Source organism: Lissotriton helveticus, chromosome 6 (genome assembly GCF_964261635.1).
Source record: "Lissotriton helveticus chromosome 6, aLisHel1.1, whole genome shotgun sequence".
NCBI lineage: Eukaryota > Metazoa > Chordata > Amphibia > Caudata > Salamandridae > Lissotriton > Lissotriton helveticus.
The window spans coordinates 1,377,609,472-1,377,628,012 of record NC_136067.1 but is presented as its reverse complement, the minus strand read 5'-3'; the positions used below and the strand labels follow the sequence as shown (position 1 = coordinate 1,377,628,012).

General features: G+C 44.1%; 1 protein-coding gene across 2 annotated transcripts in view; it reads right to left on the bottom strand.

Moving 5' to 3' along the window:
• REV3L (REV3 like, DNA directed polymerase zeta catalytic subunit) overlaps positions 1 to 18,541 on the bottom strand; it is a 954,247-nt gene that overhangs the window by 281,614 nt on the left and 654,092 nt on the right. For both annotated transcript variants that reach the window (XM_078649145.1, XM_078649144.1), the window contains exons 17-18: positions 5,293 to 5,485; positions 2,781 to 2,892 (exon numbers count right to left, since the gene is read on the bottom strand). In XM_078649145.1, the coding sequence (XP_078505271.1) occupies positions 2,781 to 2,892; positions 5,293 to 5,485 (305 nt within the window). The remainder of the gene's footprint in view (positions 1 to 2,780; positions 2,893 to 5,292; positions 5,486 to 18,541) is intronic.

Here is an 18,541-nt window from a genome sequence, read left to right as displayed (position 1 = left end):
TATGAGTTACCCACCTACATAATAGCTTCACTGAAACATAGGGTGTTTGGTATCAAACACCGTGTTTGAATAAATCCATACTGATTCCAGTATTGGATTTATTATGACATGCACCCAGAGGGCACCTTAGAGGTACCCCCTGAAAACCTACCAGCCTCTAGTGCACTGGCTGACTGGTGTAGTCCAGCCTGCCACCACAGACAGCTTTCTAACCCCTGCAGGTGAGAGCCCATGCTCTCTGAGGCCAGAAATAATGCCTGCTCTGGAGGAAGGTGTTCAAACTTCCTTCAGCATGATGACTAGTGATTTAGCATATCAGGGGCAGGGAATTCAAAGTCCCTGCAATCTTTGATATGCGACTGAGGCTTCCCACAGACCTGGGAGATGTCACCCCCTGCCCTGAAGCCCCTTTAGCACCAGGAAGATAGGAAATTAGATATGCAGGGAGGAGTGACGTACTACCAACCCAGTGACACCCCAAAGTTGGGCGGTCAGATGTGACCACGAAAGAAGGATTCCACCATCTTGATTTTAGTGAAATTAGCGTTCTGGGAAAGGGTTATGCACACACATCACAGGAAGTGATTGTATAAGGGATGCAGTGACCCCAAGTGAACGTAGCCCATTGACTACTACCTTTCACTCCCCTTAAAGCCCCTAAATCTATTATTTAGGGGAGCCCCTAGCACCAGAGGAGGAGAATCGACTGACTCAAGAAGAAGGACAAAGAAGAGATGAAAGAAGCAGGAATTGAGGACCTGCTACTGACTTAGTGCCAAACCTGCAAGTCTGTCTGCTGCTTCGACAATTGGGCCTCCTCCTGCCGCTGTGCGACCTCAAAAAGCCTGGGCGGGGGACTGCCAGCCCTTCGAAAAAAACAGCTGACATCTCCAGTGGAGTAGCGGAGCTACTTCCCTGCATTCTGCAGGCACTAAAATGCAAACTTCAGTTTACTAAGCTGCAGACAATCGGACTCTCCGATACAGCAGCCGCTCAGCAGGAGGTGTTCCGTGCTCACAAAGGTCAGCCCTGTCTCCCCAGCGTGTAACAAGACTCTAGACCCCCCAGCACCAATACCCGGTGCATCCGACCTCTTGCAGCAGCCAAGACTTGTTGATGGTCCAATCTAGACACGGACCCTACATAGACCGACCCTGCAGACAAGGAACATCAGCACTGCAGAGACTAGCACTGAGAGTGCTCCATCTGTTTTGTTTTGGTTCCCATCTCCAGGTCGACACCTGAAGTAAGAGTCTCTGACCACCGTGACCAGACACCTCACAGCACCTCTGCTCCCGAGCCCCACAGCCAGAGTCCAAGTGAACCAACGGTGCCTATGGGGTCCGGAGACCCATAAGAGTTGAGCACCCCCCCTTTGGGTTTGGCAGTACTGGTCTCCCAGGCCCGCCTGCAGTCTCTTTTGCAGGAGACCGACAACCGGACAAAGCGACACTGCACATAAGCCCTTCGGCCAGAGTACAGGTGAAAAGAAGGTGTCTCTGGGACACAGAGACACTCGCGATCTGAGCCCCCCCCCCCCCCCCCCCCCCCTTGGGCTTAACCAGACTGGTCCCGCAGTCCCCACTTGCAGCATCTTTCTAACAGGCACTTTTCCCATTGACTTAAATGGGGAATCTGGCACCGAAAAGAAACTCTGCACCCAGACACCCCAGAGCAGACCGAGGTGACTGGTTGGTGCTGCCTTGGACCTTGGCCCTTACTTACCTTAAGCCCTGAAGAACAGTCCTGTAAGTCGTTGACAAGAGGCCGTATGCAGTATATGCTTTCTCCCATTGGTAGATATTACCGTGAATACAGTATCGCCTATTTATTTACATGTCGAAAACCTACCTTAAAAGTACTTATATGATCACGAAGATCTTGGTGCATAAAATAATTTAAAATCTATGTGATTTTTATAAATTGGTGTTGGATTTCTTTATTGACTCAGTGTCCCATTTATTGACTGTGTGTGTGTGCAGCAAATGCTCAACCCTCCACTCAGATAAGACTAAAGCCGCTCGCCCACATTACCACCAATAGAGCGCTTTGGGATTGCTAAAGCACACCCCTGTAGACCAGTTAGGGTTGCCTGGACTCTCTATGCAGGGTACTTCGTTTTAGGGCACTATATAGAGAGCCACTTCCTACATACATCACTTTCCCTACACCGCAGAGGGGAAAATTAGTGTCGTTATAAGAGTCTATGTTTGTTTAAACCGGCACAAAGAAAATATATTCTGTAAAGCTGCATCATTATTCCTTGTATTCCTTCCATACCAGGCTATGGTTTGATTTGAAGGGTTCTATGGTAAGCAGATTTAACCTGAAACAAGAAACATAGCTTTTTAATTTCATCAGCAGGCTGAATTATTCTCCACCTAAATATTAATGGGCAAACAAACCACTCACACAATGGGGATGTTAAAATATTTCAGGAAGAACTATAATGTGTTTAAGAGTAAGAAGCTAATGAGAACATGGCTTTAAAAGACTCGGTTTCAAAGTCTAATTATTTACTTTTAAGCAATATCCACAAATAAGTGACTTAGCGACCTGCTACCTACTGCTTTTCCTTCATTGAGGAGCAAAAAAACGTGTTATCACAGAGTGCACAAATCAGTCACTGGTCAAAAGATATAGTGCACTCTGCACTTCCGAAAGACTCAATAAATTCTGGTTGTGCCATTTATGTTCTTCCCATCTGTAAAAGTCATGGGGAAAATGATATGCTTTTGTCCTTTAAAAAAATAAATAAAAAATATTAAGAATTAAATTACCGTCTCACAAGATTAACAACTTCTTGAAAAAGCCCCTTCTCATCGGTGGCATAGATGATGTCCAGGCCTGTAACACCAGATCGAACAAGTAATGGTGCCTTCTCTCGGCTGCCTAAAAACATATAGAAATGTAAACAAGACAACAAAAAAGTCATTAAAAGCACACCATATTTGATTTAGTTTCGCATTTTAGTTTAGCATGTTACGCCACAACCACAAGATATTCCAACTATTGCAGATACAGCGCCCTGGGATGTATTGGTGAATAATTTGAAAGCTCGTGTACATTTCAATATTGTAACAAAATGTTGATTTACGTTCACGCATGGGGCATAATTCCTTTTAACAAGTAAATCTAATCTGCAGCTCACTTGTACATATTTGTGAATGGGTAGTATGCAAGGCAGGCTCTGAGACATGTGAGCTGCAAATGTGGACTCAGCTTAAAATCCTCTAGTATGGAAAAGTGTACAATGTGGCCTTATTCATTCAAAACAAAACAAGGCCCCCTCTTTAGTTGCTATCAGGGTCTAGTTTAGGTTAGTTACACTTGCACATGCACTTTGAACTGGAGATTACTTGCCAGTGCCTCTCACGTCATTCTTCAAAAAGAGGGAAGCCACATTTTACATTGTCAGTGTTCAAGATCAGTAATGCTTACCTTAATTTCTATATTTTCAAATTGCAAAGCTTTAGCAGGTTCAGGTTTCAATGGCTTTACGTTATGTATTTATTGTACCTAATTTAAAACTATATAATGTAAGGATAACCTTTTCAGTTGGCAGTGCGACTCCTACGAAAGTGGCTTGGCATGCTAGGCACTGCCAAGAAACGAATCAGTTTGCAAGGTACAACAAACATTCGTCATAAAGATGAAGATGGTTTAACACTGAGTACGTTTCAAGTAGCTTAAAAATATACACCAGTGTTTCCACATCCAAGACGTCTACTATTGCCAATGTTTTGTTTTTATCGAAAGTCCTTGAAACAAATTTTGGTGCAAAGATTCATTTTTTTCACGAGTTCATTTTTTTAAATTATACCTTTGAAACGAAGGTTTTTGTACAGTTCTGGCAACCTTTCAGTAGATGAAACGGACTCCCTCATTGTCCATTTTAAGTTGCTCAACAAATTGAATCTATGGCTACTTGCTCAGATTGCTGAATCTACCTTGCATGCTATGCAATCTTTCAATATCCTAGTCGTCTGGAAAGGGATTCGTATTGTCCAAGGAAAAGTGATATTCGAGAGGGAAAGAAAACCTTCCTTCTAATAAGGGGAAGAGGATGTGGCCTAATGGCTACAGCGGCCGACCTTGGAGCTGGGGAACCGGGTTCGTGTCTAGGCAGGGACGCTCAACATTATGTGTCCGGCTGTACCCCAACTGGTGATCATATAAAGTGCTGATACCTTCAGGTCTAGCTCAATGGTCTAAAACATGCATGTCCTTTCTGGTGCTGTGCTCACCAACTCCAACTTTGTTTCCCCATGAAATCTTTAAATCAGGTTATAAATGTAAGGTTGTGTCACACTCATGTGATCTCTGTTCAAACTAACAATCTAACCAAAACCTGTTATTTCAAACTATGTCAACGTCAAATGATGTTGGATTATCTTTCTGCAGTGTCCATAGTAAAGAAATAGAAGCATTGATTTTACACTGGACTATGGAAATACCTTCTGTTGAGGTCCCCTGGACAAACTAATAGCACAATTGCTCTTACCTACGCAGCACAACAGCACATTCAATTTTTGGCTCAGCAGGTGGGGCCTAGAGTCTATTTTGCTGAGGTCCATCTATTTGGCTGTCTTTAAAAGCCAACATAGATTTTAAGTTCAATTGGAAATGTATCTTCCGTGTCTCAGTAAAAAAAAATGCAAATATGTACCCTCTAGATCTGTCTGATTGGCTGATTGACCCCCACAGTAATGTAAGCTTTAGAACAACATGAAGCTTTCCATCATTGGAACCAGACTAAGGAATGCACTTCTGTCGAATGTTCAATACGAAGACTCTTGGATGCCTTTCTTCACTAGATGAAAAATGTTGGTTGTTTTGTTAAATTATCTTGAAATACTTTAAAAGCCTGGCTGTTTTGTTACTGTTTATTGATATCAGGATTCTAAACTCCTTAAGACTTCCAAATACATTTCCACCTCTATATTTTTTGTATTCATTTATGGTGCCAAATACAGATCAGGTTCGTGCATGTGAGGTACATATAAATAAACAACACAACAAATAAATGTTGCCTGACTGGTCAAGATCACTGTGAGTACATCAGGTTTGTGGTTGGACGAGGCAAGACTTAGATAAGTAAAATTTTCTCAACAAAGAAATTCAAGTTCTAAAGATTGGCAACAAGTGATCAAAAAGTATATGCATGCAACATAACTTTCAACCTAAAGGGTTTCCGATAAATGCATTACCTCAAAATAAATAACGCTTATGACAACCACATTTTTGAATGCGGTTTTGCGACTAAACATATTTAGTAAGTAAACATCAAACCTTTGCAGCTGTCAGCTCCATCTTTTTCAATCACTATTGCACCGGTGAGCACAGTTTTTTCAGAATTCGCAAGTACTGCATCAGAGGATATGCGGTAGAATAAAGCACAGATAGGATCAAATTCGGGGTCTGGCTCCAGGTCTCTGCGTGTTCGTGCGTGCAACTCCATGCTAATGAGAGTCAGGTGCTGGACCTAAGAGAAACAAGCAAAACATACAAAAGTGTAATGTTCTAGTGCTGTTCTGCATTCCTTCTGGATTACTACTCACTCGTGATTAAGTCAGACTATTTAGTCTCTTATTTTATGTTATACTAAAAAACGGTGTAACATTTTAGATAACTAATCCCCTGATTACATAAGAATTAATTAAAAAACGTGCATCAAAATGCCTACGATGGTCCAGTTATGCACATCAATAGTAGTAGTTATGCACATACTTTGCTCTAAAAGCAAACAATTCAGTTTAAAAACAAACTTAATCTTGGATGATACAATTATTATAAAATTATAAGTAATGGCACTTTAACTAGAGACTGCTGGACTCAATTTATTTTTTTGGGTGTTAAAAGATGGCAGTCACAAGCATGCCACATTCTTTATCAAAGCTCCTATTACGACTACAGTGAAATAAATCATCGAAACGTTTAGATTACAGTTCTTAAGTGTTTATTATCAGAAAAGAATTGAGAGACGTGTGCTAGGGACCAGTGCACTACTGCGGACAAAAGCTGAATTTGTTGCACTTAAGAAGGGAAAAACAACTTGAGAAGGCCATTTGTGCGGTGATGGGAATGGTCGCACGACAGCTAAGTTTGTGCTCAAATGTCTCTCATATAAATAGTATAAGAAAGCGGAGAAAGAAGAAGCAAGGTATAGGACCAATATAGGAGGAGAACTCAGACATTTGTAATCTTATACTGTGTGATAATGGACAAAGTAACTTGCTAGGGCTCTTCAAGAGCAAACGATGTGACTGATGGAAGAAATGTGCACTGCTCTGGGTAGATTCCCATTCTTTCTTAGGTCGAGCCTGGGCAGTGCATGCATGCGGTGCTGGACGAGGCATGCTGTATTCAGGTGGGAACTGGAAGCTCCGCCCCCTCTCCGCCCATATTTTTCATTGGTTTGTCATTGTCCACTGTAAACTACGGCTGTTCATTGGTCAATAGGCTTAGTCATCCCTCCTAAGTACCACCTTGCCTCATTTTACAACCTCCCATGGCGACACCCCCTGTAAGGAGTGTTGTTAATCAGCAGGCTTTAACTACAACTTTCGAGCACTATTTTTTCAAGTAGCACTAGGTTTCGAGTTTGCAAGAGTTTAAGTTATTGGCATTGTAAATGACAATGCCTTTTATTTATCCGTTTTAAAACACATAAATAAAAGGCATTGTCCTATTCAATGCCAATAGCTCAAACTCTTGTAAATGCGAGACCTATTGCAATGAAAATGCTTTCTACAACCTGTTCTACAGGCCACTACGAGAGAACACCAGCCATATACAAAACAGTATCTGCCATAACCCGTAAGGGAGCAGCCCTGCCAAAACTTCGAGGACACGTTGTCCCTGAACTGGATCAAAATAACCCCCCAGTTCTCTTCATCTAGGTATGACCATGTTTTTTTAGATTGGGGTTTGGCAATAAAAGGATAAGTACACCTCAATGAGATCGGGATACAATCAGAGTCTTGGTGGGCTCCGATTTCCACTTGCAGCATGATGGGAAGCCAGTGCAAAGATTCCAAGACAAAATTGTTGTTGAAACATTTTATATTATAGAATAAGTGGGCAGTATGATAATTTGGCAGTTAGCCCAGTGTAGCAGTCAATGCAAGAAAGCGTCCAGCATTCATCACACTCTTCAACAACACATCTCTCCTATATAAAGCATGCTGTCATGTGCCAGAGATACCATTTGCTAGTCAGATGTTCTTTCTTTCACTTTAAGCTTTGTGCTTTTCAGGGAATTTCTACGGTTTTTCAACATACGGTAAGCTCTTATTACCATACCCAACAATTATGACACTTTAGCCTTTGTTTTTTACAGTGAATATATATTAATATTACCCTGGGCAAAGTACTACGCTACGCTCGTGTAGTTTGCGCTACTTCGCACTACGTGAATTGCACGTAGCACAGTGAAAACACGCATATCGGTAATTTTTTGCTTGCTCGCGGTCCTCAACGTCAAGTTGGCGACCGCGAGCGAGCGAAATGACATCCCGGCGAGACTTTTTCCTCGTTCTCGATAAACAACATCAAGTTGCCGATCGCGAGCGTTGAAAATAAACCTCCTGGCGACATGCTCAACGCGGGAAGGGTAGGTTTCTCATTGCGAGAGGTTGCGTATGCTGGCGACCGCTCACGATGAGAATTGACCAGTACGCGTTGAGAAAGCTGCTGCTCGAATAGAAATCTACTTGAGTGGCAGAAAACGACCGCATGCACTATGCAAAATGCGGTTTGCACTGATTGCACAGTGCAGACAAGCATCCGGCACTGTGCAATCAGTGCGAACAGCATTTTGCACAGTGCACTACGTAGATACGCGTAGTCCGAAGTGCACTTCGCGAAGCTACGCGTAGTGCTATTTCGCGAACTACGCCCAGGGTTAATTAATATATATATATATATATATATATATATATATATATATATATACACAAAGGTAAAAGGAATATAATAGGTGGAAATGTAATTTAAAACATGCCATTTTAAATTAACAAAATCACTAAAATTCACCAGTTATAGTAATCTTAAGCAAATATAAATTGTGCACTAAAGTAACCATAACTCTTGCTCTCGCTATGCTTAGTGTTGTCAGCAATAATGTAATTTCAGATGTAGCAGGGATCGTATCCATGTTTGAGAACGTCATGAGTGATGTAATATGTGAGTTAACTAGCCGTGTATAGCAAGGCCACTCGTCATCGACACTGTCCAGCCCACATCAACCCACCCTGGACTTGCCACCTTTGTGCAGCCCTGCCTTCCCGGAGTGGGGTGATGATGAAGAGGGCTATGGCCCCCCTGGATGATGATCCCTACAAGGAGGAAAACTGGTATGAGGATCTGGGTGAGGCTACTGGTTTGGACACTTCATCACACTCTGGCCTGATTTCTCCTCCAGTGCCCTTCCAAGGAGGAAGGAGCGTCTTTCTTCACAGTATTGCTCAGGGCGGCAGATGTCCTCGCCCTACAGCTACCCTCTATCTATGTCAAGAACAACAACTTGGAGGAGATGCTTAAGTTGGGGGTAAGTTCGGCGGAGAACCTGCTCGCATTTAAGGAGGCCTTCAACTATGTTCTCATGGGGGCCTGGCCTAAACCCTGCATAGGGTATGCCATGTACAGCATGATTGCCCTTCAGCCGCACCACCCTGCTCCCAGAGACCCAGCCTTCCTCACCCAACATCCCTCTCCCATGAGCCTGGTGGCGAAGGCCGAAACAGCCATGTACAACCCAAGCACATTCCCTACCACTCCCCCAGGTGGGGAATCAATATCTTTGGAAAGAGGATTTTCTCTTCCATCAGCCTGGCATTCAAGACGGTGAACACCACATACTTCTTGGGCCGATCTACCAATACATTGTTTGAACTCTGTTGCGCAGCTGCTGCCCATGCTTCCCCAAGAGGGCAGTAATAAACCAGGCATGAGCTATTCACATGCAGGTCCAGTTACCTCGCAGTCAAAGCAGCCTCCAGTCCAGTTCTTTTTTCAATGTATGGAACATGTAATGTTTATTGATATTAATCGAGACATGCTACAGTTGCCCAAGCATGAAGAGCTTTCTTGCCCCATTACGGATGTGAGTTTCTCACGTTCAGTTTCTTTTGACTCAATGGTTTCAGAATATCCATTGAAGGGACAAGAATGAAGGAGACCTGGCTCACCAAGAACGTGTGAATAAGATGTAAACCATATGTGATTACCGTAACTCCTGGCTTGCATTGAGCATCAGCAAATGTATTGTTTCTTTATGTTGACTTTGAAACCAAATAAAAAGAATTTGAAATAAGTATAATAATTATTAATAATGTGCCAAACGCACCATATGAGGGCTCATGACAGCTTCTTGTATCCTTACATTTCAGATTTGAAGTGTTGACAACTTTTGTCCTGCACAACAGGCTTGTTAGGACCAGTTCTTTTCTACTGAATCAGATAAGCCAACTCTTTAAAAAATGACACACATATATAACATTTATGCTAACTATCCGATCAAAGTGAAGAAAGGAAAACATTAAAACATTCATCACCAAAAAGCAGAGAATGGGGCTGGTAGAGGGCCTAAAGAAACACAAATGTGACAGTTTCCGACTGGTACAATCTTTGTGCTGCATAACTGTATGGACAAGGTAGCACAGCTAAAGTGCTTCTGTCCCCACAGCTAAGCATGTAGGATAGCTTATTGTAAACATAATATGAAGACACAATTTACAAGTATATTAAACATAATTTGACGACACATTTTACAACAACACTACTTATATACTGATCTTCTAACAAAGCTGTAAATAGGAGTGAGCTAGGAGATAAATGTATAACTTTCCAGTGAGTAACTGCAGAAAAAATAGCCACAAACTTAGTTTGTGTTTCGCCAATGCTCAATTCCTAATTTCGATTTGTACATTTTAGTTTGGGGAAAATACTGACTTGTGCTGTTTAATTGTACCATGGGTTGTACACAAATTTCCAGAACAGCTTCACCGGGCAGCTGCAGGAAAACCCCTTTTTTGCATGGTCACCTCAGATTTTCTACCTTTTACTGAACCCTATATTATTGCTGACTTTAGAACTCTATGCATGTTACCCCTACTACCCAGTAGTAAAGTGCTTGTGCTCGCCCTTTTAACCTGGTTGAATTGGCATACTCCTAATTAGTATATTTACCTTGCCTAAAAGTCCCTAAGGATCAAAAACTACCTTAGGCCTAGAAGTTAAATGGCACTAGTTGACTGCAGCACCTGCAGTGACATCCACTACAGTGGCAGTGCAAAGATGACCTTGAGCCTACCAGTGTAGTCTGACTGTAGCAGTGTAAAAATTGCATTTCAACCTGTGAAAATAGACACTTTCGACAGGTCAAAACCTCCAGTTTAAATATTAATAAATCTCTCCTATGTAGGATTGCAGCCAACAAAACAAGGCGCATGCTCATTTAAAAGTACTACATGCAGATCTATAGGGGCTGATGTCAATGCGGCCTGGAAAGGCTCCAACCATCAGTCGAAGCCTTTCCGGGCTGTATCTTGGTTTTATTTCCGACCGCCGCATTACAATGCTTGCGGTTGGAAATTAAACCGCCCGGTCATTCCGAATGGCTCCGACGGTCTCAAGGAGCACCTCAGCCAGTCGGAGGCCAGCCCGTAATCCCAAAGGGCCTTTCCCCCCTTGGGATTTCGATACTCGGTATCAGGCAGGATTTCCATGTCGGACTTTCTGACATCGAAAGCCTGTTGGAGAGCGAGTATGGGGGCCCCTAGCAGCACCCAGGTCGTTAAGCCACAAACAACAATTGGGGTGCAATTAAAAGGGAGTTAATAGGATAACCACTGTCTGGTTGCTGAAGAAACTTTCTTTTGGCCTAAAAGACTTTTGTCTCTGGGTTTATTGTGCATACAGTGGCTGCCCCAAACTGGATTTTATGTCAGATGAAGGCAGACACTAGTATTACCATAATACACTCTTCACACACCCAGCTTTCAGAGCCCAAGCTAAGTGTGTCCGAAGACTTTTGCAATCTTGAAAGTGCCGAAAGTGGGTAGGGCTGGCCCAGGAAATTTTACCCTATTGGTTAGAGCGTGCCCAGGAGTCTGTCCCACCCACTAGCTAGTACCAGGCATAAATGGGGTACCTTCAGGCACCCACCTCATAACACTGCTGGACCTGAGGGAGAACAGAAAAGGAATAAACCTGTCTGAGAAATGAGGAGCCCTGAAGGAATGGACTGGCTCTTTTGCAACCGGGACAATGAAGTGGACTCCAAGGGTTACACAGCAGATGTCATGTTCAAGCAACAGACACCTGGACTGGATCATGCTGATGGTCTCTGTGTAACACAGTGGAAGTCTCTAAAGGCTTCACCTGAGATGCCTAGGGGCTTTTGAAGTGTACTCCTGTGGCGGATTGGGACTTAAAGGACTAAGTCAGAAGATAAAATCTTTGACCAGGATAAACCTGGTACATGTATATGACCCGCGCACCACTGAGGTCAGCCTCAAACTGTGTCTAGGTCTCAGTATAACATGACCAGCTACTATCGTTGACTCCGTGTGATTTTTGGTGTAATTTCTACTTAAAAGTTTAAAAAATAATTTCTTTACTTCCCTTATTGTATATTTGTGATTTTGGTGTCACTTTGTTTATCACATTTTACCGGCCTTTTTCTTGTTTGTAATTTTGCCTCTGTTATGGTATTAATAGCTACCAAGTAGTTGCACTAAAGTTAATTTAGTGCCTTTGGGGGTTCACCCTGACAAGAGGTGTGATTATTCCTTGAGGTGGGTAGTCAGCCACCCCAAATAAAAATGCAATTTCATACAGTAGCTTTTTCCTGATGTCAACTGTAAAGTCACAGTGCATTCATACAAGTCCTATGGAAATAAGAACCAAACTGAATAATAAAAAGCTTAAATGAAGGGAAAATGTGTGGGGCAGAGCCAACCAAGATCACAAAACAGTTCTGTATACAGCTTTGGTGCAGTCCTCATTTCTGTGTCTTTTGCTCCAAAACAAGAAGCACTCTTTGCAGCTAGAATGCTGGAAGATAACCAGAGAGTTTGAATATCATCACAAATCTGTCTTTTGAGGGTCAGAAAGGTAAGAAAGGAATGTGTTACTTACCTGTAACAGCAGTTATCCAGTATTGGTGTCTTTCATAGATTCACATGCCTGAATCATTCCCCGTCGTCGAAATGGGAGCCCCGGTAATAGAAAAGTAATGTCCTATAGACATACATAGAGAAAAGTAGGCCTAAGAGTCTTGCCTTAGTAGCCTATCTATGTCCTTTTGTAAAAAGGACCAAAATCCTGAAGGTAGCCAATCAGCTACCACCTCCCTCTAGAACCTTCCTGCCAGGAGCCTCAGTCTCTCAGATTTTCGTACGCACCAAGCTAGGTAGACGTAATATATGGTCTGGAGTGAGAGATGAGTACTTCCTGGGGAGGTGGGAGGGTTGCATGTGAATCTATGAAAGACACCAATACTGGATAACTGCTGTTACAGGTAAGTAACGCATTCCTTATCCAGTATTATGGGTGTCTTTCATAGATTCACACGCCTGAATCAGAATAGCAAGCAATACATTATGCACATTTGCGATGGAACATAAGAAGTAGTCTGAGATAAAACATATCATGCGACTATATACCATCAGTAATACAATAAATAAAGTAAATAAATGAGCATACCATTGTAGGACGGTGGGAAGAAGGAAGGCTCATCTCACTGGAATAGATGGCGAAGTACAGCCTGGCCCACAGCTGCATCCTGCATCAGTTCCGTATCCAGGCAGTAGTGCCTGGTAAAGGTATGCGGCGATTTCCAGGTCGCTGCTCTGCAAATGTCCAGAATCGGTACTCCAGCGAATAATGCTGCCGATGTGGACACAGCCCTCGTGGAATGCGCTCGGACCGTGGAATGCAATGGGCGTCCGGCTTTGTCGTGGCAAAAGGCAATTGCCGCTGATATCCATCGGGAAATGCTTTGCTTAGAGATTGGCATGCCTTTTCTAGGTCTGCTGAAGGCTATGAAAAGTTGATTTGTTTTTCTAAAATGCTTTGTTTTGTCCAGATAAAATTTTAGACATCTTTTGAGGTCTAAAGAATGGAGAGATCTTTCAGCCACCGTACTGGGGTTCGGGAAGAATGAGCGAAGAACAAGTGGTTCATTGAGATGGAAGTCCGAGGGGACTTTAGGAATGATGCGAGGATTGGTTCTTAGAATGACTCTGTCCTCTCTGAATTGCATGAAAGGATCTTGTATAGAAAGTGCTTGTAACTCACTGACCCTTCTTGCTGATGTTAAGGCCAAAAGAAGTGCAGTTTTCCATGAGATGTATTTTAGATCAGCCCTATGTATGGGCTCAAATGGATGCTTCATCAATTGGTTGAGTACTATATTGAGGTGCCACGTTGGTGGTAGACGTCTTGGCCTTGGAAAGGATCTATAGAGTCCTTTAAGGAATTGTTTTATCAGCCTGTTGGACCATAGTGAGGGGCCTCTTGAAGTCCTTGTAAAGCGTGAGATTGCTGCTAGATGGACTCTAATGGAGGCATGTGCAAGCCCTGTTTGTGCCAGATGTAGTAAATAAGGTAGTATTGGCTCTGGAGTTATTCTGAAAGGATGGATATTGTTGTCTGAACACCAAACACAAAAGTGTTTCCATTTCAAGGAATAAGTTTTGTTTGTACTGGCAGCTCTTGCTTTAGCTAAGACATCCTTGCACTCCTGCGGGATGTTTACGTGACAGAATTCTCTGTACTCAGGAGCCATGCCGATAATCTGAGAGATTTCAGATTCGGGTGGAGTACTTGGGCTTTGTACATTGAGAGAAGAGTTGGATGTTGACGTAGTTGGATTGATGGTCGAACAGACAGGCGACTGAGGTCCGTAAACCAATGTTGTCTCGGCCAGTATGGGGCAATGAGAATCAGGGTGCAGTGTTCCATTTTCATTTTCCGAATGACTCTGGTGATCAGGGGAAATGGCGGAAATGCGTACGCAAACACGTTGCGCCATGCGATGGAAAATGCATTTCCTAGTGACCTCGGTTGGGGATGCCAGCTTGCGAAGCTGTGGCATTTTGCGTTCTCCCTGGTGGCAAAGAGGTCTATGCGTGGTTTCCCCCATGCCGAGAAGATGTCGTTGAGAACTTGTTGATCCAGTTCCCATTCGTGGGACAGAGATTTCTGTCTGCTGAGAGCGTCGGCTATTACGTTGTCCTTTCCTGGGACATACTCTGCTGTTAATGTGATGTTGTTGAGCAGTAGCCAGTTCCAGATGGTTTGCGATTCTCGAGACAGTGTCAGTGAACGCGTCCCTCCCTGCTTGTTCAAGTAGTGCATTGTGGTTGTGTTGTCCGTTCGCACAAGCACTGCTGAGTTTTTTATGCGAGGGAGGAATGCCTGAAGAGAGTGAAGAACTGCTCTCAGTTCTAGGAGGTTGATATGTAGAGTCTTCTCTCTGTCTGTCCATTTGCCACTGGTTTGCAGATCCTGCAGGACTGCACCCCATCCCTCCAGAGAAGCGTCTGTTGTTATGACGTGAGGAGTTGCTGGTATCAAGAACGTTAGACCTTTGGATAAGTTTTTGTTCGTCGTCCACCACAGCAAAGCCTCTGTTATTTGTCGAGTGATGACTATGTGATCCTCGAAAGAGCCTGTACATTGGGTCCATTGTTTGTTCAGAGCCTCCTGAAGGGGGCGCATTCTGAGCCGACAGTGAGGGATGAGAAGAATGCAAGAAGACATCATCCCTAGAAGGGATTTGAAAGTTCTGACTTTGATGGACGTTTTTGAAGACACTGCGGTAGCTAGAGCCATCAGTTTTTGTTTTCGTTCCTGAGATGGGAAGGCTTTGGAAGAAACTGTGTTTAGAGTTGCCCCCAGGAATGTTAAAATTCTGGTGGGTTGTAAGGTTGACTTCTCTAAGTTGAGAGTTAAACCTAGGTGCTTGAAAATATCGAGACAGGCGGTTGAAGACAGCTGCGCGCCAGTGAGAGATGGTGCTTTCACCAGCCAGTCGTCTAGGTAGGGGAAGACCTGGTTATTCTGCTGTCTCAGAAAAGCTGCCACCGGAGCCAGGCATTTTGTAAAAATGCGTGGCGCTGATTTGAGGCCAAACGGTAGGACACAGAATTGGTAGTGTTGACCTGCCACTTCGAAGCGAAGAAATTTTTTGTGGCGATTGTGAATTGGGATATGGTAATATGCGTCTTGTAGGTCCAAAGACGTCATATAGTCTCCTTCCTCTAAGGATCCTAAGATTTCCTGGATCGTCACCATTCGGAACGATTGGCTCTTTAGAAAGGCATTGAGTGCCCTGAGATCGAGAATGGGCCTCCATTTCTTCTTTTTCTGCTGAATTAAAAAGAAGCGGGAATAAAATCCCTTCCCTTTCTGGGCGGATGGAACTCGTTCTATTGCTCCCTTCTTCAGCATAGAAGAGATTTCTTGTAGAAGCAAACGAAGGTGCCTGTGTGGAAGTTTGCGAGGAGGAGTTAATGGTGGAATGGAGTTGAATTCCAATGTGTGACCGTGCTGGATTAATTGCAGAACCCACCGATCCGTCGTTATCGATCTCCAGTTGTAGAGGAAGTGTGTCAATTTTCCTCCAATCCTGAGAGGACACAACGATGTGGGGAGTGTCTGCGGGAATTGGTCATTGTCGTCCACCGGTCGTTTTCTTCTGGGATTTGCCCCTGAAGTTCGCTCTCCCGTAGGAGGTCTGACGACCTTGTTGTTGCTGTCGTTGTTGGTATTGTGAGCGATTTTGACCGTAGGAGTAAGAGGATTTTCCCTGATATGATCCTCTGTATGTGGATTGACCTCGTCCTCTGTGCCCTCGAAAGGACTGATTTTTGAATTGTAAAGTCCCGAGAGCTCTTGCAGTGTCAGTGTCTTTTTTGATCGTCTGCAAGGCTTCATCTATTTTTGCCCCAAATAGATGTTGTCCGTCATAGGGCATGTCCAAAACCTTGGTTTGGACCTCTTGACGGAAGAACGTCGCTTTGAGCCATCCTTGTCTGCGCAAAACAGCTGCGCCAGCCAGCTGTCTAAAGCCTGTCATGGCAACATCCACAGCTGAATCAATTATCTCCGAGGCGGACATCTGTCCTTCTTTAAGGAGTGACTGGACTTCATCCTTCAAATCTTCGGGTACCTCCGCCAGATATGGAACGATATCTTCCCATAATTGTCTATTGTATCTGCCTAGCAGAGCAATGGCGTTGGCCACCTTTACAGTCATGGCTGACGTTGTGGAGAAGCGTTTGCCGATGCCATCCAATTTTCTGCCCTCCTTGTCTGGTGGTGCTGACAGTGGAGAGGATGGATTTCTGGAATTCTTTTGGGCAGCTTGAGTGACTACAGAATCATCCGGCTTGGGATGTGTATTAAGGCAAATAGGTGCAGATGTTGGTGCCTTATACTTTTTATCCAATCTAGGCACCACTATTGAAACAGAAGCAGGCGTTTTCATGAGCTGTTGACCTTGTTCCCAGATGTAGTCTATTATGGGAACTGACCTCGTCGACTTTTTTATAGGATCCTTAAAGTCGTAGAGAAAACAATCCGTTTCCTGAGATTCCATGGTCATGTGGAATCTGATGGCCGCTCTCTCAATCAAATTGTGGAATCCGCCGATATCCACTGGTGGAGAGTCTGAAGTGTTGGGTTCTGGCGTGGCTGGAGAATGAGCGACGTAATCCTCGCCATCTCTGTTATGTGAAAGGTCGTCTCGAACCTCTCCTTCCTCTTCTTCTTCCTCAGAAGTATGAATGTTATGTACCGCTTCACTTCCATGTGGAAGAACCAAAGGTGGTGGTCGTGCCTTTGGGGATTGTTGCGGTCTGGACGACTCGTGAGGCTTCTCTTTGGAAGAGGCCGCTGGTGATTCTGGGAATCGTTTTTTGTAGTCTGTGATTAAGAATTGTAAATCAGAGACTATTTCAGCTGGTAGGCATATCATCAGAGTTACTCGAGTATGTTCTTGCACGTGCGTAGTTTCCTACGTAAAGATGACATCATCTCCGTCATCGTCAGTACTCTGGCATTTGACATTGAGGTCCGATGGACTGGTAGCCTGTTCAAATTGGTCGTCATCAGATTCATCAGTTTGCAATAAGCAAGCTGGTGGTAGTTTTTGAACCCTACTGGGTGATGTTAAAGCCGGTGTGATAGGGAGTTTGGTGATAATTTTTGAGGGAACCAACTCCGCTTTTTTCCATGGTGTCGACAATGTCGTTGTCGACGATGAGGTCGTCGACGGTGTCGTCGACGGTATTGATGACGGTCTTTTGTCGAGCGTCGACTGTTCTTTTGTCGTCGTCGCTGTCGTCGGCGATGTGGTCGTCGACGGTGTGGCCGTCGGCGCAATCTTCGCCGTCGTCGATGCGGTCGTCGACGGTACTTTCGTCATCGAGGACGCTCTCGTCGTCGACGGTGTTTTCGTCATCGGTGGCGATTTCATCGTCGACGGTAAAGGCGTCGTCGACTTTTGTTTAATCGTCGTCGTCGATGTCGTCATCGATGGCGACGTCGACGAAGCTTTAACAAATGACTGTTGCTTTTTAATCAGTACAATTGACAACAGTGGCTTACCCATCGTCGACGATTGGGTGGTCGTCGTCATTGAAGCAAAGGCGGACGACGCCATCGTCGTTGAAACCGTCGTCGTCGACGTGGAGACATATGTAGTTTTTCTTGAAGAAAACGTCGACGAAGTCGTCGACGAAGACTGTGATGGCTTTTTGAAGGTTGCCGGTTCCTTCACAGACGTGTCTAATCTTACCTCAGAAGACTTGGTAGTAGTCTTTTTGTGAGGGACGTCTGAATGGCCAGGGGAAGCCTCCCTTGGCCTCTTCAAGGACAGCTTTGAAGAAACTGAAGCCATGTCACTGCCTGCCGAGGAAAGCACATCATCATCTCTGGTCTTAAGCCTGTTTAACCAGAGGAGCAGTCTTCCTTCTCTATCCTTAAGAGTTTTGGTAGAGAATGTTCTACAAATCCTACATTCCTTGACGGAATGATCCGGATAAAGGCAGTAGAGACAAGTCTCATGCTTGTCATCAATGTGCAGTCTCTTCTTGCCACAAGAGGAGCAGGCTCGAAATAGTCCTTTTTTCTGTTGTTCAGCCATAGTAGAAGTGAAAAATCCAAATTTTCAGTTGAAAAGTGATAAATCCAAGAAACCTGAGGAGAGCTCAGGTGGGGACTCCCTAGCACAACGTGCGGTAGAAAATCTGAGAGACTGAGGCTCCTGGCAGGAAGGTTCTAGAGGGAGGTGGTAGCCGATTGGCTACCTTCAGGATTTTGGTCCTTTTTACAAAAGGACATAGATAGGCTACTAAGGCAAGACTCTTAGGCCTACTTTTCTCTATGTATGTCTATAGGACATTACTTTTCTATTACCGGGGCTCCCATCTCGACGACGGGGAATGATTCAGGCATGTGAATCTATGAAAGACACCCATAATACTGGATAATGAGGGCATTCGGAGTCCTGCGTGACACACTGGCC